This window comes from Anomaloglossus baeobatrachus, chromosome 6 (assembly GCF_048569485.1).
Source record: "Anomaloglossus baeobatrachus isolate aAnoBae1 chromosome 6, aAnoBae1.hap1, whole genome shotgun sequence".
NCBI lineage: Eukaryota > Metazoa > Chordata > Amphibia > Anura > Aromobatidae > Anomaloglossus > Anomaloglossus baeobatrachus.
In genome coordinates this window covers 23,915-48,029 of record NC_134358.1, presented here as the reverse complement: position 1 = coordinate 48,029, position 24,115 = coordinate 23,915, and the positions used below count along the sequence as shown (strand labels likewise).

Genomic DNA, 24,115 nt, shown 5'->3' with positions numbered 1-24,115 from the left:
GAGTATGTGCGTCTCCCCTCCATTCCTGACAGGAGGTGCACATGCTCATTCTCCTCTCCATGCATGCTGTGATGTATTAGATTGTCAGCTCTTTGTACTGTGAGACTGATAATACCTGCACTGGTACCAAGAAACCAGAAATCCCTTCTACAATATTTGTTTTCATACAGGTCTCAAATTGACACTGAGCCCTTCCTCCATCTCCGGTATGAGCGGACTGACTGTGCACTCATGTGCTCTGCGAGGGGATACCCCGGGACACCTGACTCCTGCCTTCTAGGGGATTTCAAGGAGGCCTTCAGTGCCAGGTACAATCCGCAAACACATTGTATATGTGGAACCTAAATATTAGTGCAAGCTCTCTGTTGTGCTCCCGTAACGTCAAATTTCCCATTTACTCCGTCACTTCTACATTCCCTCCAGTAATCTAATGTCCTCCAGTCACATCCAGAGCTGTGGTGATAATTTGTCTGGACCACAGCGACCCAGGGCTGAACGGTCCACTCAGATCCTCATGATGCCATCACTCAGATCCTCATGACGCCATCACTCAGACCCACACGACGCCGTCACTGAGATCCACACAACACTGTCACTCAGATCCACACGACGCCATCACTCAGATCCTCATGATGCCATCACTCAGATCCACATGACGCCATCACTCAGATCCACATGACGCCATCACTCAGACCCACACGACGCCGTCACTGAGATCAACACAACGCCGTCACTAAGATCCACACAAGGCTGTCACTCAGATCTACACAACGCTGTCACGCAGATCCACACAACGCCATCACGCAGATCCACACGACGCCGTCACTCAGATCCACACGACGCCGTCACTCAGATCCACACGACGCCGTCACTCAGATCCACACGACGCCGTCACTCAGATCCACACGACGCCGTCACTCAGATCCACACGACGCCGTCACTCAGATCCACACGACGCCGTCACTCAGATCCACACGACGCCGTCACTCAGATCCACACGACGCCGTCACTCAGATCCACACGATGCAGTCACTCAGATCCACACGACGCCGTCACTCAGATCCACACGACGCCGTCACTCAGATCCACACGACGCCGTCACTCAGATCCACACGACGCCGTCACTCAGATCCACACGATGCCGTCACTCAGATCCACACGATGCCGTCACTCAGATCCACACGATGCCGTCACTCAGATCCACACGACGCCGTCACTCAGATCCACACAACGCCATCAACCAGATCCACACGATGCAATCATTCAGATCCACACAACGCCATCAACCAAATCCACACGACGTCATCACTCAGATCCACATGACGCCTTCACGCAGATCCGCACGACGCCGTCACTCAGATCCACACGACGCCGTCACTCAGATCCACACGACGCCATCACACAGATCCACACGACGCCAGTGAATCACTGAGATTCATAAGACGCCGTCACTGAGATCTACATGACGCCGTCTGGATGGACAGACAACGCACAGGACATCAGCAGATAGCGGGCCGTCTTATGGAAGGACAGAGAACGCACACAGGGCATCAGCAGATTGCAGGCTGTCTTATAGATGGACAGACAGCGCACAGGGCATCAGCAGATTGCAGGCTGTCTTATGGATGGACAGACAGCGCACAGGGCATCAGCAGATCGCGGGACGTTTTATGGATGGACAAGTGTAGTGCCCCTCATGGCAGGTGCGTTTAACCTACTTGTCGCCGGGCCGTCGACTGTCGCGGTTACGGGCGGCCTAGCGTATAGAAGATGGCAGGGAAGAGATGATGGGGGTAGTTGTGAGGTGTTTGTCGTGATGCCACCTGTGGTATGTGGGGAGGGAATGGGCCGCCACTGCTGTCGCTGTCCTCCGGGGAAGGTGGTAGTAGCAACCAGGGATGGTATCACTCTCAACAGGTAGAGCGGGCCCCGGGGAGGATGATGATGGGAGTAGTGATGGTGGCAGGGAGCGGCACTACTGGTAATAAAGAGTCAGAGTCTATGGCTGCGGTTCCAGGTTTTTTTACTCACTTTTGTACGATGCCACTCACCCAGGTAATACCAGTCACTTGCTATGATGGGCTCCGTCTAACCCGAATCCTTTTAGAGATCAGTCTGGTTTGGTGTTCGGTGGGTTTCTCCTTATAACATCTGTCAGTGGATCCCCTGGCTTGAAGCTACGAGGGGACCCTGGGTTTCACGAGATGCACTCGTGTCCCTATCTGCAGGTGCCGCGGTTCCGATGTGGGGTCCGGCTTGAAGCGAGGCCCCGGATCCTCTCTGGCACTGTGCTGTCGGGCGCTGTGATCAGGCAAGCTTGAAACTTTCCCTGTATAGGCAGATTTTGGAAAACCAACATGAAGTATGATCTTCCCTAGGGTCCTGCCACCCTGTGTGGCATCTGTTCCATGGGGAGCAGAGATCACTCTCCCTGCGGCAACCGTTGTGAACTTCTCCTCCTTCCCACCGGAGCACCTGTAGATGTGACTGCTCCCTTGCTCTCCTGCTGGAGAACTCCCCAACTGTTGTGTTGGCTCCTGACTTCCCCTGCTGGCTGCACCTCCTCCCTCCCAGGTCCTAAGCTGCTGGGACTGGGGTCCCTATTGAGGGCATCCTATAAAAGACCTCTCTGTTGGCGACTGCTTTATTATCCTACCCTAGGCCAGTCCCCAGTGGGAACAGGGCAACCTGGTGTGTATTTGAGTGTGTAATGGGGTGAAACCAGGACTGACGTCCTCAGGAACCGGGTTTAGCATTACACCCAATGCTGCGTGTAATACTCTGTGGCAACTAAAGCCTTAGGAGTGCCACACAGACAGCGCGCAGGGCATCAGCAGATTGCAGGCTGTCTTATAGATGGACAGACAGCGCACACAGGACATCAGCAGATTGCAGGCCATCTTATGGATGGACAGACAGCGCACACACACAGGACATCAGCAGATCGCGGGCCGTCTAATGGATAGACAAACAGCGCACACAGGACATCAGCAGATCGCAGGCTGTCTTATGGATGGACAGAGAGCGCACAGGACATCAGCAGATCGCAGGCTGTCTTATGGATGGACAGAGAGCGCACAGGGCATCAGCAGATCGCAGGCTGTCTTATGGATGGACAAACAGCGCACACACAGGACATCAGCAGATCGCAGGCTGTCTTATGGATGGACATACAGTGTCGTGGGCGGAGGGGACGCGCTCGCCACACTCGGGTCCGAGGCTTCTGCTGCTGTTGCTCGGTGGCTCGAGTTGTGGACCGGACCCGGGGACTCGAGCAGCGCTCCTCACCCGTGAGTGAAAAGGGGGTGGTATGTTTAGGGAGATTGTTCGTGATGCCACCCACGGGACGTGGTGATGATGGCATCACCGCTGCTGGTAACGGGGATCCCGGGAGAGATGGTAGGGTGCAGCTAGGATGTTGTCCCCTCCGTGGGTAGGGGGGTTGGTGATCCCGGGGCCCGGTGGTGTAACGGGGAGGCTGGATGGCTGGGGTGCAGGGTTGCAGGGACAGCGCTGCGCGGTGCCGGACGGTACTGGTGTACTCACTCAGACAATCACTGACAGAGTCGTTGGTAAACCAAAAGCGGCCGGATGGACGGGTCCCACAGCCGGCTACAGTATTGTTGTTGTGCTCTCCCCCGATGGCTGATGGTGGCTGTCTTTCCCTGCAGCTGTGAAGATATTCTTGACTACTGTGGTTGCCCACCGGTAGTCCACTCCTCGGCGTATAGGTGCCGTAGGAGCCCGTTTTGCCCACAGGCGCTGGCCCTTGGATCTCTAGCCTGTGGCGGTGGCTGTATATCCTCTCTGGGTGGACTGTTGCTCTCAATCGGGACTTGGTTGTTAGGAAACCCTTGGGGTTCCTGTCACATTCGGATTTGACTATTGACGGCGGCTCCAAGCCTGGTTGGGGTCCGATGGCCCTGCCTGTGTGCTTAGCTTCACTCCGTTCCCCAGTCCGGTACCGGCGGGCCGACGCCCGATCCCGGTCCTTACGGCTCAGCGGAGTTCCACCAATTCCTGCAGATGGCCACCACCGTCTGCCAACCTTGCTGTCAGTGCCTGGGCTCCAACCCAGACACTTGCAGTTCGTGTCCTCCTACTTTCACCTCCAAGACTAAACTGTCACTTTTCCCGCCTCCAGGCCTGTGAACTCCTCGGTGGGTGGGGCCAACCGCCTGGCTCCGTCCCACCTGGTGTGGACATCAGACCCTGGAGGGAGGCAACAAGGATTTTTGATTGACTGTTGTAACTGTCCAGGGTGGGGGGGTGTATGTTGGTATGTGACTACCTGGCTAGTCCAGGGCGTCACACTCCCCCTTGGTAAAATGCAGACCGTCCGCGGGTTGCCCGTCCATCACCGGTTTTATTTTTCAAACTGTAAAAGATAAATTAACATATGAAAACATTCAACATACGTATATTTTCAAGTCTTCCCTTACGGGAGGTGCAGTGCTTTAACGTTTCAAATATTGAACATTTTTATTAAATGGACGGGTTCGTGGTCATCCGCTCCCCCACCCAAATAACCTAAACCTTGGTGCTGCCCCTAAGAAACAGGCAGCACCTCTTTACCCCAGTCCAGGTCCTGGTTACCCGAGCAGGAACGGGTACGGTGTCTCGCACCCGGCTGTCACTTCAGGGGACCCCACGTCCAGGGGGACCCCTGACCTCCGGAGGATGGCCACCGGTCCTGGTGATGGCCGGGCCCCAGCCTGCTCTGCTGCGGGCCCTTCCTCCAATCTGCCTCTCCGGAGGCGGCACGGACGGAAACCAGCCCACCGAACTATTTACAAGCCCACAAGTTCGTGGGTGGCCTGCCAGTTCTCGGCCATGTTCATGAGCAGTTTCTCATGTGGGCGGTAAAACACATAGGGTCCCTCCGGGGACAACTTGCCGGCAACGGCCGGGATAATCATGGTAGACAATCAGATGAAAACTCTGTTTGATTTGTGTTCATTCATTCAGCTATTTACACAATTAACATACGACACCCCTAGATCATAGCTTCCCTGTACCTAAGTGGGGGCCGACCTAGGTTGGGGCGTGTGGACCTTCTGGGCCCAATGTCATCAGTGGAGGGCAAGGGGACAGAGGATACAGTCAGTTCCTCTTCCCTTATGGCAGGTATGGCAAGTGGAGACCAAAGGGAAGGGGGTGCATCCCTGGGCGCTTGTTCAAGCGGATCACTGGCGGGCGTTTCCGTCTCCATTTCTTCCACGTGTTGTGGGAACATTATCACCGGAACAATCACCGCACCGTTTTGCATAGGCCAGTCTGCTGGAAAATCACCCATCACTGTGTGGATCACCTTCTTCTCCTTTTCCCCGCTCGGCGTAGAAACCGGAACTTCGTTGGTCACTCTCAAGGGGTGAGGACATTTCTTCAGGTGGTCTCTGGAAGCCGTAGTGGCAGTCCTCCCCTGGTCGTGACTGATCAGATAAGCCTTCTCATTCTCCCATTCAGTGGGCTGTATGACATACGAGGTCCTTTCCCACTGGTCATCCAGTTTGTGGGTCCATCTCTTCCGCTTCAGCACGACATCTCCCGGCTCAAAGGGGATGGCTGACGCTCGCTTATTGAAGCGTTGCGCTTGTTTCTCTCGGCTCTGACCGAGATTCTTCTCCACATACTCCTGGACTTGTCGGTATTGGATTTGCCGCCGAGTATCCAAGCCAGCAGTCGAAGGGAGGGCCTCAGGAGCTTCCACGCCCATTTCCAAGTCCACTGGCAGCCGGCCCGGTCGGGCTCTCATCAGATACGCTGGGGTTCATTTGGTAGAACTACTGAGGATGTTGTTGTACATGTCGACCAGGTCGGGCAGCTTTTCTGGCCACAGGTTCCGCTCTTCCAACAGTATCACCTTGAGGAGGTCCAGGACCAGATGGTTCATCTTTTCGCACATCCCATTAGTTTGGGCATGATATGGCGTAGTCCTGATCTTACAACCGTACAATTGGCAGAATTCTTGAAACACCTCTGCTTCAAAGGCTGAACCCTGGTCCGTAAGTACCCTCTCCGGGTATCCGTGCGGTCGACAGAAGTAGGCCTGGAATACCCTGGCTGCGGTACGGCCGGTCAAATCCTTGACTGGAACAACCACCATGAACCTGAAGTAGTGGTCCACGATGGTCAAGGCGTAGGTATATCCACTCCGGCTGGGTGTAAGCTTGACGTGGTCCAAGGCAACCAACTCCAGCGGTTGATGGGTGATGATCGGCTGTAGAGGGGCTCTTTGGCTGACTTCATCCTTCCTTCTCAGCGCACAGGGGCCGCACTCTCAGCACCAAGCCTCCACAGATTCTCGCATCCAACTCCAATAGAACCACTCTCTCAGCAACATCTCCAGCTTTTTCCAACCGAAATGCCCGGCGCCATCGTGATATGCCCGTAGGACTTTGGGCACGCTGGCCTGAGGGACCACCAGTTGACGAACTTTCTCATGAGTCTTCGGGTTGATCAGCCATCGATACAGCTTCCCCTCGTGCAGGTACAGCCGGGCTCGTTCTTTCCACAGTCGCTGGGCCTCAGGGGGCACTGCCGGATCCATTCCGGAGGAGCCTTGCTCAATCATGGTCTTGACCATGGCGCTTGGTCTTGGGCTTCTCTCCAACCCTGACTGGGTAGCGGGTCCAGGTTCACTGTTGTTTGACATGTAATCTTTCGACCAGTGGCCGATGGAACGCGGGCAGCTCAATTTCTTCGAGGTCATCATCTTCCGACCCCCCATCCGGCAGGTGGGGCATCCGGGACAAAGCATCCGCGTTGGTGTTCTTGCGGCCGGCTCTGTATTTGATAGTGAAGTCATAATTAGACAGCCTGGCCACCCACCGCTGTTCCAGAGTGCCCAGTTTGGCCGTGTCCAGATGGGTCAACGGATTATTGTCCGTGTAAGCCATGAATTTTGCCGCTGCGAGATAATGTCGGAACCTCTCGGTGATTGCCAACACCAGGGCCAGGAACTCGAGCTTGAAGGAGCTGTAATTCTCGGGGTTCCTTTCCGTGGGCCGGAGCTTTCTGCTGGCATAGGCGATCACCTTTTCTCGCCCGTCCTGGACCTGGGACAGGACTGCTCCCAAGCCCACATTGCTGGCATCGGTGTAGAGGACGAACGGGAGGCTGTAGTCGGGGTACGCCAGGATCTCTTCTCCCGTCAGGGCCGTCTTCAGCTGGTGAAAGGACTCCTCATGCTTCTTCTCCCACACAAACGGAGATCCAGGGGACCTGCCACCCTTGGTCTGTCCCACGAGGAGGTCTTGCATGGGGGCGGCCTTCTGCGTGTACCCCTTGATGAAGCGACTGTAATAGCCCACCAGGCCCAGGAACTGTCTCACCTCTCTCACTGTGGTCGGTCTCGGCCAGTCCTGGATAGCAGTGATCTTCTCGGGATCTGGGGCGACACCTTCTGCGCTCACCACATGTCCGAGGTACTGTACCCTAGGCTTCAGTAGGTGGCACTTGGAGGGCTTCAGTTTCATCCCATACTTGGCTAGGGACGCGAACACTTCAGCCAGATGTTCCAGGTGGGCCTCATACGTCTGGGAGTATACGATCACATCATCTAGATACAGTAGGACCGTTTCGTAATTGAGATGTCCCAGGTAACACTCCATGAGCCGTTGGAAGGTTCCGGGGGCATTGCACAGCCCGAACGGCATGCTGTTAAACTCGCAGAGTCCCATGGGAGTGGTGAATGCAGTCTTCTCACGGTCCTCCGGTGCGACCGCCACCTGCCAGTATCCACTGGTAAGGTCAAGGGTAGAGAAGAAGTTAGCAGTTCTCAACGCAGCTAGCGACTCTTCGATACGGATAGGTATCTTTATGCGTGATCTGGTTGATCTTCCGGTAATCCACACACATTCCCATGGTACCATCCTTTTTCTTCACCAGCACCAGTGGGGCTTGCCCAGGGACTACAACTATCCCGAATGACCCCTGCCTCCTTCATGTTCTTCAACATGTCTTCGGCGCATTGATAATGTGCTGGCCGGATGGGCCTATATCTTTCTTTAATGGGTGGATGTACGCCTGTAGGTATATGGTATTGGACCCCTTTAATCCTACTGAAATCTAATGGGTGCTTGCTGAAAACTTGTTCATATTCTTGCACCACCCTGTATACCCCCTCTTTGTGATGCGTGGGTGTGGCGTCAGTGCCTACATGTAGTTCCTGGCACCACTCCTCTAACTGTTCAGGGGGTATATGGTTACTGGCAGGGGATGCTGAGGTAGGAGGGGCGGCCTCGTGAATGGTGTGAGGGTCTAGGGTGAGCAGTTTGGCAAGGGTAGCGTAACGGGGAAGCCTAACTTCCTCCTCTCCACAATTCAGCACTCTTACAGGCACTCTCCCCTTTTTGACGTCAACCACCCCTCTGGTCGCCATCACCGTGGGCCAGTGTTCGGAAGGCGTGGGTTCCACCATCGCCGGGTAGTCGCGCCCCTGGGGGCCTACTGCTGCCCTGCACCAAATCATCATCTCACTTCGGGGTGGCACTACCAAGGGGGCCACATCCATCACCCTTACTCCCCCAATCTCTCCACCAGTCGAGTTCACTTGCTACCGATATAGAAGGGCTCGGATCTCACGCTGCACAGCTCTCTGTCGGCCTCCTCCTGCTGTGGCGGCCAACTGCTGGAACAGACTCAGCACCTCACTCATACAATGCTCCATCACATTGGTCCCTACTTTCGGGGTATGATCACTGGGTTCATTCATCACCACTATCATCCCTTGATCCTTTAACGCCGCACGTCCCACGGTCAGGGTCACTTGTTTGTATCCCACTTGTGTTAGAGGGAGTCCATTGGCTGCGACAAGGGTCAGGCTATCATCAGAGGGGGCAAGTTCATCAGTACCCCAATATTGCTGGTACAGTGTATATGGTATAGTGGTTACCTGTGATCCGGTGTCCAAAAGGGCCATGAGCGGGATGCCGTCCACTGCCAGAAGGATGATGGGGCGAGCTCCGACATACCGGTCTCACCAATCGGGGGGGCCTGTCTACTCCTGAGGATTGGCCCTTGGCCCCAGGCTTTGCTCGTTTAACGGGCACCGCCTAGAGTAGTGGCCAGGATGGCTGCACCTGTAACAAATAGGAGGCCCATACCGTGAGTCATTGGTCCTTCTCCGCAGCATCCAGGGGACGTCCTCCGGGCTGTCGGCGAGCTGGATCATCCCTGTGGGCTTGACTCTCGTTGGAAGCTGGAGTGCGGCGAGGATCTTGGCTAGGTCTCCATCCATACGGCGGACCTGGGCAGCTAGCTCCACCATCATCCCGACAGGCGCTGCAGGGGCCGGTAGAGCCGGGAGAGGAGGTGCCACCGTGATGGGAGCGGTTTCAGCTGGCCACGGGGCCGCCTCAGGAGCGTCGGGCGTTGGAGCCTGCAGGGCCTTGATGGCCCGCTCCTTCAATACTGCAAAGTCCAAATTGGGGTGTTCCAGGGCCCACAGCCATAGTTGCTTGCGGTCTTCCGCAGACCCCAGCCCTTGCAGAAATTGTTCCACTAGCATCTTATTGCCGTCCGCATCATTAATAGTGTCCACCCGCTTCACCATACGGAGGGCTGTTTGCAGGCGCAGGGCATAGCCTCTTATATTATATTATCCGCAGGCCGCGGTCGACATTGGTAAAATTGCATCCGCAACTCTGCTTCCGTGTGGGTCTTGAAAGCAATTTGGAGTTTCTCAAAAATGGTAGTCACTGAGGCCCGGTCCGCGTCGGTCCAGGTCTCCGTCTCCTGCTCAGCCGCGCCGGTGAGCTGTCCTAGTACTACCCCTGCCCGTTGCCTATCAGTCAAGGGATATAAATCGAGGACCGGGCTAATCTTTTTCCGGAACACCTGCAAAGCATCAGGCTTCCCATCGTACTGCGGCAGCCAGGTAGCACCGGCACATAGGGCAGGGAGAACAGCATTACCTGGACGACCGCTGGGCCCGCAGCCTCCCCCGCTCTTGCGGCCAGAGCACGGGCAACCCCGTTTCCATCTACGGCCGCTGCTGCGGCTGCGACCGCCACTCCTCCAACGGCTCCGTCGGGCGCAGACATCTTTTTCCCGTCCCCCTTGGTTCTTTCTAGCACTTCCTCTTTGGGGGCGGGGCTTCGCTTTCGCGCCTTCCCTGCTCGGGTAAGACGCTCGAGCGGGAAATCTTTGCGCCTAAGATGGCGGCGCTTCAAATTTTTCGACGGCCGGACGCCTCCGGCGGAGACAACAAGGCGCACTTCTACTGGTAAGTAGATCGGTTCTATCCTGTTCGTAGCGCCAAGTCGTCGCAGGCGGAGGGGACGCGCTCGCCACGCTCTGGCCCGGGGCTTCTGCTGCTGTTGCTCGGTGGCTCGAGCGGTGGACCGGACTCGGGGACTCCTCACCCGTGAGTGAAAAGGGGGTGGTATGTTTAGGGAGATTGTTTGTGACGCCACCCACGGGACGTGGTGATGATGGCACCACCGCTGCTGGTAACGGGGATCCCGGGAGAGATGGTAGGGTGCAGCTAGGATGTTGTCCCCTCCGTGGGTAGGGGGGTTGGTGATCCCGGGGCCAGGTGGTGTAATGGGGAGGCTGGATGGCTGGGGTGCAGGGTTGCAGGGACAGCGCTGCGCGGTGCCGGACAGTACTGGTGTACTCACTCAGACAATCACTGACAGAGTCGTTGGTAAACCAAAAGCGGCCGGATGGACGGATCCCGCAGCCGGCTGCAGTGTTGTTGTTGTGCTCTCCCCGGACGGCTGATGGTGGCTGTCTTTCCCTCCACCTGTGAAGATATTCTTGACTCCTGTGGTTGCCCACCGGTAATCCGCTCCCCGGCGTATAGGTGCCGTAGGAGCCTGTTTTGCCCGCAGGCGCTGGCCCTTGGATCTCTAGCCTGTGGCTGTGGCTGTATATCCTCTCTGGGTGGACTGTTGCCTTCAATCGGGACTTGGTTGTTATGAAACCCCTGGGGTTCCTGTCACATTCGGATTTGACTATTGACGGCGGCTCCAAGCCTGGTTGGGGTCCGATGGCCCTGCCTGTGTGCTTAGCTTCACTCCGTTCCCTGGTCCGGTACCGGCGGGCCGACGCCCGACCCCGGTCCTTACGGCTCTGCGGAGTTCCACCAACTCCTGCAGATGGTCACCACCATCTGCCAACCTTGCTGTCAGTGCCTGGGCTTCAACCCAGACACTTGCAGTTCGTGTCCTCCTACTTTCACCTCCAAGACTAAACTGTCACTTTTCCCGCCTCCAGGCCTGTGAACTCCTCGGTGGGTGGGGCCAACCGCCTGGCTCCTCCCCACCTGGTGTGGACATCAGACCCTGGAGGTAGGCAACAAGGATTTTTGATTGACTGTTGTAACTGTCTAGGGTGGGGGGGGTGTATGTTGGTATGTATGTGACTACCTGGCTAGTCCAGGGCGTCACAACAGCGCACTCAGGATATCAGCAGATTGCAGGCTGTCTTATGGATGGACAGACAACGCACACAGAACACCAGCAGATATCAGGCCGTCTTATGGATAGACAGAGAGCACACAGGACATCAGCAGATTGCAGGTCGTCTTATGGATAGACAGAGAGCACACAGGACATCAGTAGATTGCAGGCTGTCTTATGGATGGACAGACAGCGCACACAGAACACCAGCAGATATCAGGCCGTCTTATGGATGGACAGAGAGCACACAGGACATCAGTAGATTGCAGGCTGTCTTATGGATGGACAGACAGTGCACACAGGACATCAGCAGATCGCAGGCTGTCTTATGGATGGACAGAGAGCACACAGGACATTAGCAGATCTCAGGCCGTCTTATGGATGGACAGACAGCGCACACAGGGCATCAGCAGATCGCAGGCTGTCTTATGGATGGACAGAGAACGCACAGGACATCAGCAGATTGCAGGTCGTCTTATGGATAGGCAGAGAGCACACAGGACATCAGCAGATTGCAGGCTGTCTTATGGATAGACAGAGAGCACACAGGAAATCAGCAGATTGCAGGCTGTCTTATGGATGGACAGACAGCGCACACAGGACATCAGCAGATCGCAGGCTGTCTTATGGATGGACAGACAGCGCACACAGGGCATCAGCAGATCGCAGGCTGTCTTATGGATGGACAGACAGCGCACACAGGACATCAGCAGATTGCAGGCTGTCTTATGGATAGACAGAGAGCACACAGGACATCAGCAGATTGCAGGCTGTCTTATGGATAGACAGAGAGCACACAGGACATCAGCAGATTGCAGGCTGTCTTATGGATAGACAGAGAGCACACAGGAAATCAGCAGATTGCAGGCTGTCTTATGGATGGACAGACAGCGCACACAGGACATCAGCAGATCGCAGGCTGTCTTATGGATGGACAGAGAGCGAACAGGACATCATGAGGGTCTTTGCTTTCACTTTGTGAAGTTATGAAACCAGAGCAATGGAATATCTTCAAAGAGCAAAACGCCAGATAATTCAGCTGCTGCATGGTAAGCAGACCTGTATTAATGGGGGGAATTGCGGCTGCACAGGATTAATGAACCAAAGCAGACATGTATTAATGGGGAAAATGTGCGGCCACTCTGAATGGATGAACCAAAGCAGACATGTATTAATGGGAGAAATGCAACTGCGCAGGATTAATGAACCAAAGCATACATGTATTAATGGGGAAAAAGTGCGGCCACTCTGAATGGATGGACCAAAGCAGACATGTATTAATGGGAGAAATGCAACTGCGCAGGATTAATGAACCAAAGCAGACATATATTAATGGGGGAAATGCGGCTGTGCAGGATTAATGAATCAAAGCATACATGTATTAAACAGGGAAAGGCGGCTGCGCAGGATTAATGAACCAAAACAGACATGTATTAATGGGGGAAATGCGGCTGCGCAGGATTAATGAACCAAAGCAGACATGTATTAAAGAGGGAAAGACGTCTGCGCTGCTGTGAAGAATTTTCAGGATTCACATACATAGAAGCAGATCGTAGCTTATTCCCCAAGGGAACCACAATAAAGATCTTCACCTTGAAGTGATGTTTCATTTCTTAATATAAATGTCACCTTTGTCAGGTACATGAAGGAGTTTGGATTCACTATACCGTCAAGGAATATTGTGGTGGACGACATCCGTGTGCGAGGAACTGGCAGCACTGGCATCCGCTGCGAGACTCGTATTATGCCCAGTGGACGGCCAACACGTGTGGAGACGGTGAGTGAGTCCGGCAGGCACCATAACACGTGATAGAAACACAAATGATTGTGCATGCACCTCTCCGCTCAAGGTATGCACAACCTCCACTCAATGTATGCACCACTTATGCTCAATGTATGCATCACTTTCGGTCAATGTATGCACCGCTTTCTCTCAATGTATGCCCCCTTACGCTTAATGTATGCCCGCCTTCGCTCAATGTATGCACTGCCTCTGCTCAATGTATGCCCCTTCCTCTCAATTTGTGCACCATCTCAGCTCAATGTATGCACCACTTCCTCTCAATGTATGCCCACCTCCGCTCAATGTATGCACTGCCTCCGCTCAATGTTTTCCCCCTTTGTTGAATGTATGCCCTTCTGCTCAATGCATACCCCTTCCTCTCAATGTGTGCACCGCCTCCGCTCTATGAATGTACCGCCTCCTCTCAATGTATGCATCGCCTCCGCTCAATGTATGCTGCCCCTCCTCCCAATGTATGCACCGCCTCCGCTCAATGTATGCACCGCCTCCACTCAATGTATGCTGCCCCTCCACTCAATGTTTGCACGTGCCACCTGCCTGCTACATACATGATCACACACTGAGCCTCTCACACTGGACGCTGAGCCTCTCACACTGGACGCTGAGCCTCTCAGACTGGACGCTGAGCCTCTCAGACTGGACGCTGAGCCTCTCAGACTGGACGCTGAGCCTCTCAGACTGGACGCTGAGCCTCTCAGACTGGACGCTGAGCCTCTCAGACTGGACGCTGAGCCTCTCAGACTGGACGCTGAGCCTCTCAGACTGGACGCTGAGCCTCTCACACTGGACGCTGAGCCTCTCAGACTGGGCGCTGAGCCTCTCAGACTGGACGCTGAGCCTCTCAGACTGGACGCTGAGCCTCTCAGACTGGGCGCTGAGCCTCTCAGACTGGGCGCTGAGCCTCTCAGACTGGACGCTGAGCCTCTCAGACTGGACGCTGAGCCTCTCAGACTGGACGCTGAGCCTCTCAGACTGGACGCTGAGCCTCTCAGACTGGGCGCTGAGCCTCTCAGACTGGACGCTGAGCCTCTCAGACTGGACGCTGAGCCTCTCAGACTGGGCGCTGAGCCTCTCAGACTGGGCGCTGAGCCTCTCACACTGGACGCTGAGCCTCTCACACTGGACGCTGAGCCTCTCAGACTGGGCGCTGAGCCTCTCAGACTGGGCGCTGAGCCTCTCAGACTGGGCGCTGAGCCTCTCAGACTGGGCGCTGAGCCTCTCAGACTGGGCGCTGAGCCTCTCAGACTGGGCGCTGAGCCTCTCAGACTGGGCGCTGAGCCTCTCAGACTGGGCGCTGAGCCTCTCAGACTGGGCGCTGAGCCTCTCAGACAGGACACGGAGCACATGGTACTGAACAAGGAGCCTCTCACATTGGACACCGAGCATCTCAGACTGGACACCAAACACATGACAGTGGACACCGAGCACATGATGCTGGACACCGAGCACACACAATACATCCACTCCATTCCCCAACCTATGAACCTATGATGCTGTTTATATTAGTGAGATCAAATACTTAGTTCTTTAAATCCAATAAGTCATTTTTCTCCTTTCTATAATTCACAACCTCCTCACAGGTCACTAAATGCTACTTTGAAGAAGGATACATGGACACCAATGTGTATCTGCTGGAGGACCTGTCTTGTGACCACACAATTGCTGGACCGGCCATTATTATAGATAAGAACAGGTGCAGAAATCACATAATACACAGATGATGAATATACTGTATGGAATCTATTGTGGGGGTCTACATAGCAATAATATCAGTCAAAGGATGAACGTACAATGAGCAGACGAATAAACAGCCTGAGGTTTAACCCACTGGCTACCACTGCTGGGGAGACTGGTATTCCCCCAACAGCTATCTCCTAACTTGTAGTGGTGGTGAGTGTTTTTCTCTTCACCGGAAGTGGGGATCAGGTCTTTGTCTCTTCACAGGAAATGGGGAGCGGGTCTTTGTCTCTTCACAGGAAGTGGGACGGGTTCCTGTCTTTTCACAGGAAGTAGGGCAGGTTCCTCTATCTTTACAGGATGTGGGGGAGAGTTCCTGTCTCTGTATAGGACATAGGATCGGGTTCCTGTCTCTGTAGAGGATGTGAGGGCAGGCTCTTGTCTCTGTACAGGATGTGGTGGCGGGCTCTTGTTTCTGTACAGGATGTGGTGGCGGGCTCTTGTTTCTGTACAGGACGTGAGGGCGGGTTACTGTCTCTGTACAGGACGTGAGGGCAAGTTACTGTCTCTGTACATGATGAGGGGGCAAGCTCGTGTCTCTGTACAACATGTGGTGTCAGGTTCCTGTCTCTGTACAGAATGTGGAGGCGGCTTCCTGTTTCTATACAGGATGTCGGGGCGGGTTCCTGTCTCTGTACAGGATGTGGGGGCAGGTTCCAGTCTCTGTACATGACGTGGGGGCAGGTTCCAGTCTCTGTACATGATGTAGGGGCGAGTTCCTTTCTCTGAACAGGACGTGGGGTAAGGTTCCTGTCTCTGTACAGGATGTGGGGTAAGGTTTCTGTCTCTGTACAGGATGTGGAAGCAGGCTCCTGTCTCTATACAGGACGTGGAGGTAGGCTCCTGTCTCTGTACAGGATGTGGGGGTGGGCTCCTGTCTCTGTACAGGATGTGGGGGTGGGTTCCTTTCTCTGTACAGGACATGTGGGCGGGTTTAGGCCTCTCTACAGAGTAGACTGTCCATTTGGGTCAGGCAAGTAATTGGCCAATTGTAGGAACATGTCAAGCTGGAGAGTGAGGGGGAAGCATCCCCACCAGCCGTAGAGGCATGAGCCGGTGTGACAGGAGCCCCCCTACATATGTTGGCTACTGACTAGTTATCAATATCATCTGGACAATAATTTGTAGTTGTAACCCAAAATGCAGCATAAGTGTAAAGAGTTTTGAGAAGTCCTTGGCTACAGGAACAGGATGCAAATGTTGATAATTGGGGCAAAACTACTAAACCCGACTACTATGTTGACATATCTGTTCATTTCTGTGCCAATAGGCAACTAAATTATATCATAATTATATAATAATATTCACAATCTAAAGTCCCTATCAGTTTTTGGAGTGTGGGAGGAAACCCACACAAACACTGGGAGAACATACAAACTCTTTGCAGATGTTGTTCTTGGTTTGACTTGAACCCAGGACCCCAGCGTTGCAAGACTAACTACTAACCACTGAGCTACCGTGTACTAAGGGTAGTCCATGCATGGCCGCTGAAGGCTCGGATTTTAGTGTTGTGGTGCCTTCAGGTGTGAAATCCAGCATGTGGCTGAACGTGACTGTTATTTTGCTGGATGTAACATAAGTTTGTATCTTTTAGCACTGTGTTGGTGGAGCCCGACTGCACAGCCTCAATTACAGAATACGGCGATATCCAGATCTTGGTGGGAAGTGGGAAACGACAAATTATTGGACCGGAGCTCGACACCATCCAGTTGTCTATCTTTTCCCATCGCTTCATGAGCATCGCCGGTCAGACTTATCTGTTGTTTTGTCATTGTGAGGCCTGCGTCCATTCTGATACTAATCAGACATCCCCTCTTCTTGCGTAGAACAAATGGGTCGTATCCTTCAAAGAACGGCCATCTCCACCAACATCAAGGAACGCCTGGACTTTTCTTGTGCTCTTTTTGGTCCTGATGGGGGTCTGGTGTCCAATGCCCCCCATATCCCAGTGCATTTAGGAGCAATGCAGGAAACTGTCCAATTTCAGGTAAGGCTTCCATGCCTCCTGGCGTTCTGCCAAGATTTCTCATGAAAAGAGATTTTGAATTTTTAGAAAATGCTAGGCAGCAAACACTTACATAATATAAGTCTGCCATGGCTAGGAGGAAAAAGCAGCAGTGGTCCTCAGTTGAATTAGAGATCGTATAATAATAAGAAAAGAGGAGAAATTACTGCATAAAAAATGTTATTTTGGCATCTGCACCGTCGCAGCTACAGCCACAAAATTTTGCACACTCACACGTCTGGACCCCAAGAGCGTCATAAGCTATGTTGTGAGGCGAAATTTTAACCCCGCACATTCTAATTTACCAATTTTTCCCCTATCTACATAATGGGGAAAAAGTGAAACGAAAAGTGTATCCGCACCGTCGCATTAACAATAACGAAATTTTGCACAGACACCTCACGTGACCCAGGGAACGTCGTAGACTATGTTTTCACAGGAACATTTAACCCCGCGCTTAAGTTACTCTCCAAAAAACATGACTAGATTAAAGTAAATGGAGCCTGGAACTACAGGTTATTAGTAGGAGCTGTGATTGGTTGCTATAGGAGCAAAAGACATTGATAGTATAAGAAGCCTATATGTGAGGTAATAAGATGTTGGTAGGGATGCGGACAGACAGAGGCGGACAGGGGGACAGAGAGACAGAAAGGGGGACAGAGAGATGAACAGGGGGACAGAGAGGCGGACAGGGGGACAGAGAGGCGGACGGGGGGGACAGAGACTGACCAAGCACATTACTTGGCCAATTTAGTTAAATCTGTGTGGAATATCTGTGGTGTTGAAATATATGTTGTGAAATGCTTCTATTAGCGGATGACAACAGTGGTGGATGATCGCCGCATACTTTCTTTGGTGAAGAAGAACCCGTTCACAACATCAACTGAAGTCCAGAACACTCTCAGTGAAGTAGGTGTATCTGTCTCTAAGTCAACAGTAAAGAGAAGACTCCATGAAAGTAAATACAAAGGGTTCACATCTAGATGCAAACCATTCATCAATTCCAAAAATAGCCAGGCCAGAGTTACATTTGCTGAAAAACACCTCATGAAGCCGGCTCAGTTCTGGAAAAGTATTCTATGGACAGATGAGACCAAGATCAACCTGTACCAGAATGATGGGAAGAAAAAAGTTTGGAGAAGAAAGGGAATGGCACATGATCCAAGGCACACCACATCCTCTGTAAAACATGGTGGAGGCAACGTGATGGCATGGGCATGCATGGCTTTCAATGGCACTGGGTCACTTGTGTTTATTGATGACATAACAGCAGACAAGAGTAGCCGGATGAATTCTGAAGTGTATCGGGATATACTTTCAGCCCAGATTCAGCCAAATGCCGCAAAGTTGATCGGACGGCGCTTCATAGTACAGATGGACAATGACCCCAAGCATACAGCCAAAGCTACCCAGGAGTTCATGAGTGTAAAAAAGTGGAACATTCTGCAATGGCCAAGTCAATCACCAGATCTTAACCCAATTGAGCACGCATTTCACTTGCTCAAATCCAGACTTAAGACGGAAAGACCCACAAACAAGCAAGACCTGAAGGCTGCGGCTGTAAAGGCCTGGCAAAGCATTAAGAAGGAGGAAACCCAGCGTTTGGTGATGTCCATGGGTTCCAGACTTAAGGCAGTGATTGCCTCCAAAGGATTCGCAACAAAATATTGAAAATAAAAATATTTTGTTTGAGTTTGGTTTTTTTGTCCAATTACTTTTGACCTCCTAAAATGTGGAGTGTTTGTAAAGAAATGTGACAATTCCTACAATTTCTATCAGATATTTTTGTTCAAACCTTCAAATTAAACGTTACAATCTGCACTTGAATTCTGTTGTAGAGGTTTCATTTCAAATCCAATGTGGTGGCATGCAGAGCCCAACTCGCGAAAATTGTGTCACTGTCCAAATATTTCTGGACCTAACTGTATATATGTACAGTATATGTGTATATATATAATATATTCTATATCATGGGAGTAGGACTGGGTAACAGCTTCTTCGTATTCATCTGAGAGGGAAGGTGAAACGTCTGTTACCCAGTCCTGCACCATGTGAATGTGACTCTATCCCACAATATGCACTGATTTTGGAAATAAAGGACATTTTTTGTGCAGCTTGGTGAGGGCCGTAATTTCTTCTCCCTTTTATGATATTTTTAATTCTATTGTTTACTCTTCTTTGTCTAGTTTATCATCAATTTCTGCAGACAAATGAGATTTTTATTTGATTTTTCTTTTTTTTCTTAATCCAATGTGTAAATTATTTTTTTAAAAATTTTTTGTCTTTGTGCTTCTTATTTGTACTTCTGGCCCCAAACCCCTTAAGATGCCAGTCTTGTTTAAGTGTGGATTGGAGTAAGATGTGACAGATTCATTAGTGGGCATTGTGAGACCTTCCACCTGCCAGACACCACCACGAGGGCTACAGTCCGGCCAGAGACTTCAGCACATTTGTGGCATATATTGACACATTTTTCATCTGTGCTCGGCCATGTGCCCGCTCAATGAGCGCTGGCCATAAAGAAAAAAAAGGGAGCGATGGGAGCCGGGACTTGCATGAAAGCTTACAGAAGTCACAAAATTCATTGTACACCTAGGATCAAGGAAAAAAGAAACTGATAAATTAGAGACGAGAAGATAAAAAACACAAGATAAAAAGCCTAGAAATTTGCTTCCTTCATTATTGTAACGACTTTAAGAATAGAATACATTTTAAACCCCCCCCCAAAATAAAAAACAAACAACAAAAAACATTTTCAAAATACTGTGTATGTGTGTGTATATATGTATGTGTGTGTGTGTATATATATATATATATATATATATATATATATATATATTATATATATATATATATATACCAGCTGTACTACCCGGCTTCGCCCGGGTTAATAACTGTTGTTAAAATAGCATGTATTAACAAAAAACACAAAACAAGTAGAAATGTAATTATGAAATGCAAAAACTAAGCTAATAGACGCATTTCACAACATATATTTCAACACCACAGATATTCCACACAGAGTTAACTAAATTGGCCAAGTAATGTGCTTGGTCAGTCTCTGTCCCCCCGTCCGCCTCTCTGTCTCCCCGTCCGCCTCTCTGTCCCCCCGTCCGCCTCTCTGTCCCCCCGTCCGCCTCTCTGTCCCCCCGTCCGCCTCTCTGTCCCCCCGTCCGCCTCTCTGTCCCCCCGTCCGCCTCTCTGTCCCCCCGTCCGCTTCTCTGTCCCCCCGTCCGCTTCTCTGTCCCCCCGTCCGCTTCTCTGTCCCCCTGTCCGCCTCTCTGTCCCCCTGTCCGCCTCTGTCTGTCCGCTTCCCTACCAACATCTTATTACCTCACATATAAGCTTCTTATACTATGAATTTCTTTTGTTCCTATAGCAACCAATCACAGCTCCTACTAATAACCTGTAGTTCCAGGCTCCATTTACTTTAATGGAGGCATGTTTTTTGGAGAGTAACTAAAGCGCGGGGTTAAATGTTCCTGTGAAAACATAGTCTACGACGTTCCCTGGGTCACGTGAGGTGTCTGTGCAAAATTTCGTGATTCTAAATGCGACGGTGCAGACACACTTTTCGTTTCACTTTTTCCCCATTAGGTAGATAGGGGCAAAATTGATTAGTAAATTGGAACGTGCGGGGTTAAAATTTCACCTCACAACATAGCCTATGACGCTCTTTGGGTCCAGACGTGTGAGTGTGCAAAATTTTGTGGCTGTAGCTACGACTGTGCAGATGCCAATCCCGGACATACATACATACATACATACACACATTCAGCTTTATATATTAGATATATATAGGAAACCCCCGCTCCGTGGATAGGAGAATAAGTATCATGTGGGGCTGCTGGGCTCCTGGGCTCTGGTGCTCCTGGGGCTCTGGTGCTCCTGGGGCTCTGGTGCTCCTGGGGCTTCTGGGTTCTTGGGCTTCTGGGTTCTTGGGCTTCTGGGTTCTTGGGCTCCAGGGCTCTGGGGCCCCTGGGCTCTCAGACTTCGGGGCTCTAGGGCTCCTGGGCTCTGGGGCTCCTGGGCTCTGGGGCTCCTGGGCACTCGGGCTCTGGGGCTCCTGGGCACTCAGGCTCCTGGGCACTCAGGCTCCTGGGCTCTGGGGCTCCGGGGCTACTGGGCTCTCAGGCTCCTGGGGCTCTCGGGCTGCTGGGCTGTGGGGTTCCTGGGGCTCCTGGGCTCTGGGACTCCTGTGCTTTTGGGTTCCTGGTGCTTCTGGGCTCTAGGGTTCCTGGGCACTCGAGCTCTGAGGCTCCTGGGCTCTCGCTCTGCTGGGTTCTGGGGTTTAGGTGTTTTCTTCTTTTTCATTAATCCCAGATCGCACTGAATATTCCCATTTGGACAATTCAGGGGATTTTTATGATTTACCTTTAATAATTTTTTTATTTTTGTTTGGTTTTAGATTAAAAACTTGGACAATGATCTGAAAATAGGCGATGTGATCCTTAGCAATCACCCGTGTGCCGGGGGCAGTCACCTGCCAGACCTGACGGTGATCACACCAGTAAGTGTCGACCTCATCCATCGCTATAGGTTGTAGTGTTTTCTCATTTTTTAATACATGGTAGAATTCTACATTTCCTCCTGCAAAAAAGCCTTCATATGGATGAATTTTTCATTTTACAAATTGTCTCTCCAGGGAGGAAGGAGACAAACTCTAGCACCACCTATTGGAAGTAGCAATCCTAAAAGTGAGGGGACTGCCAGACTGGTTTGTCAGGTCTCCGCAAAAAGAATAGTCTTCCCCTTGGTCCCCACTATAGCTTCTCATAAGCCAGATAAGATACTCATACTTTGCACTGATGAGGGGCAATCACCCTGTGATGGTGGAAAATGGGGGGTTGTGTATCATGTTGTGTAGGTTTGTATTTTAGGCATGGTTCTCTGTCCATTCTCTGTATTGCTTGTGTGTACATTGTATTGTCTGTAGGTAATCACCCCCTGTAGTGTTTCTGTCCCTAGGTCTGGGGGAGGGGGTCCTGGGATACACCTAAACGCTCTGCTTACCTGAAGAATTAGTGAGTCTGTGTGAGAACTTCAAGAGAAGCAGGACTAAGATTGATCCTCTGGGCAGAAGCTGCGGCTTCTCAGAGAGACCTGGACATTTAATCGCTTACTGGACTATATTTGTGTTTCTGGACTATTTTTACCCTGTGTATGGTGGATTGTTATAGACCGTTTGATTTGCTTGGAATAAATATTCTTGGATTGCTCACTCATCTCTCGCTCTGTTGATTGTGTGATATGGGACAACGTGGGCTGTAACTTACTCCAGGGCCATCCATCCAACCCTGTCCTGCTTTGAATAGCACATGACTGGTCCATCCGATTGCACTTAGATCCAAGAGGTTTTGTTTCTTTGTGGAGAATTCTTTCTCCCTCTTGCCTCATCCCCTCCCCCCCCTTCCCCTTCCAGGATCCCTACAGGGTCAGGTTAGAGAGACGGGGGCCAGGTCATTTTACTATATGGTAGCATCATAGTGCCTGGCACACTTTGATCCATACCAGTTTTGTTTTCTCTGTGTGATGATCAGCTCAACTTAGTGATTCCTCTAGCAAGTGCAGGCATTTTTTTGCATTCAGTGTGTATTTCCATTATTAGTTTTTGGCACTATTTTCCATATGCCTTTCAGGGATATGTGACTGGACCCTCTTCAATATATTCAGGGACTAAAGTTGACATTATCATGCATGGACTGAGTTTCTGATCATTGAATTTTTCTACTTATTGTACACTGAATAAGTCACTTTGTTTCACTTTTTGTCATTGGTTTTAAATGCTTTTAGAGGTGATACTGTGCATTGTGTTTTGTATTGTGTTCATTATGTGTGGATTGTTTTGCATCAATAAAATATCAGGTTATTTATATTCTGTGGTGATCCCAGTTGTTTAGGTACACTCTTTTTTTTCTTCCTTTTTGTTTCCACATGCTGTTTTGTACCTAGAAGATCCCACTTAGGGGTGGTGCCCTCCCCGTCTTATTTTTTTTTACCTCCTGATAACTGGTGGCAGCAGTGATATCAACAGAGCACAGCCCAGTGGAGAACCTCCCACAGAGTGAGTACAGAAACTGGACTGCATCCAGTCTACAGGAGAGAGCCAGAGAGCTGGGCCTGAACTACCAGGGACTGACTAAAGAGGCATTAATTGATCTACTGGTGGGTGCGAGCCAGTCCACCTCCTTCCAGATGTCTAACGGACAAGCACTGGGGACGGGGATCCCTGCCCCAAAAAGCCAGTGGTTAGTGTGGTTCGAAGAAGAGATGGAGGTTCTGGGCCCCAGTGTATCTCAGGAGTATAAGGAGGCGGCTGCTCACCGAGCACAGAGGAGACGAGAAGCAATGGAGTCCGGCAGAGGGAGTAATATGAGTTATAATGTAAACCCAGCGATCCGGGAGCCTGTACGGATCACCTGGGCGGATTTTAAGCTATTTGATGAGGCTTCTGGAGATGTGGAGGGGTTCTTTAAGGACTTTTCAGCAGCAGTGTGTGGTGATGGAGGTTCCCCACTCTGGCTGGGTGCGTTTGTTAGTGGGATTCCTGAACGGAAGCCTGGCAGAGGCTTATCGCACCATTGACTCACAGCAGAACCGGGATTATAACATTGCAAAGCGGACTATCCTGGAGTACCATGCCATCACCCCAGACTCACATGGGGCCCAGTTCTGAGACCTCCCATGCACCACGGGGGGATCGTTGAGGATGTATGCCCATAAGATGTCCGAGGCATGTCGGAGATGGCTGGAAGACGTTATACAGGTATCTCTTATAGAACAATCTCTTTACAAGTGTCCCTCAGAAATACGGGAATGGGTCAGAGAGCGCACGCTATGCACCTTGGATAGAGCTGCAGCCCTGGCTAATGAGACCCTTACTATCTGACCGCAATGGAGGAGGCTTCTGGACAATAAGACATAGCCTGCTCCTGCACACCAGCCCTCTCCAATTATATCTGCCCCTCCACACAGTTACAGGCCGATGACAACTACGGCTTCCAATCCTGGGCCCCAACAGTTCCGACCACGCCCTGGGGGAATCACAGAGAAGAGATGTTATGGGTGCGAACAACCTGGGCACCTGCGAACCAGTTGTCCCATAAGGACTCTGAGGGACCCCCATGCACCTCCACCTCGTCCGGTGCATTTTGTGGACTC

The 24,115-nt window shown here is 51.7% G+C and overlaps 1 protein-coding gene across 1 annotated transcript in view; it reads left to right on the top strand.

Annotated features, from left to right (window-relative positions):
- Positions 1 to 24,115, top strand: part of OPLAH (5-oxoprolinase, ATP-hydrolysing) — a gene marked incomplete at its 3' end in the record, with an annotated part of 146,570 nt that overhangs the window by 109,724 nt on the left and 12,731 nt on the right. Inside the window, exons 14-19 of the mRNA XM_075315969.1 lie at positions 171 to 308; positions 13,047 to 13,185; positions 14,793 to 14,905; positions 16,544 to 16,695; positions 16,776 to 16,936; positions 21,363 to 21,464. Coding sequence (XP_075172084.1) covers positions 171 to 308; positions 13,047 to 13,185; positions 14,793 to 14,905; positions 16,544 to 16,695; positions 16,776 to 16,936; positions 21,363 to 21,464 — 805 coding nt within the window. The remainder of the gene's footprint in view (positions 1 to 170; positions 309 to 13,046; positions 13,186 to 14,792; positions 14,906 to 16,543; positions 16,696 to 16,775; positions 16,937 to 21,362; positions 21,465 to 24,115) is intronic.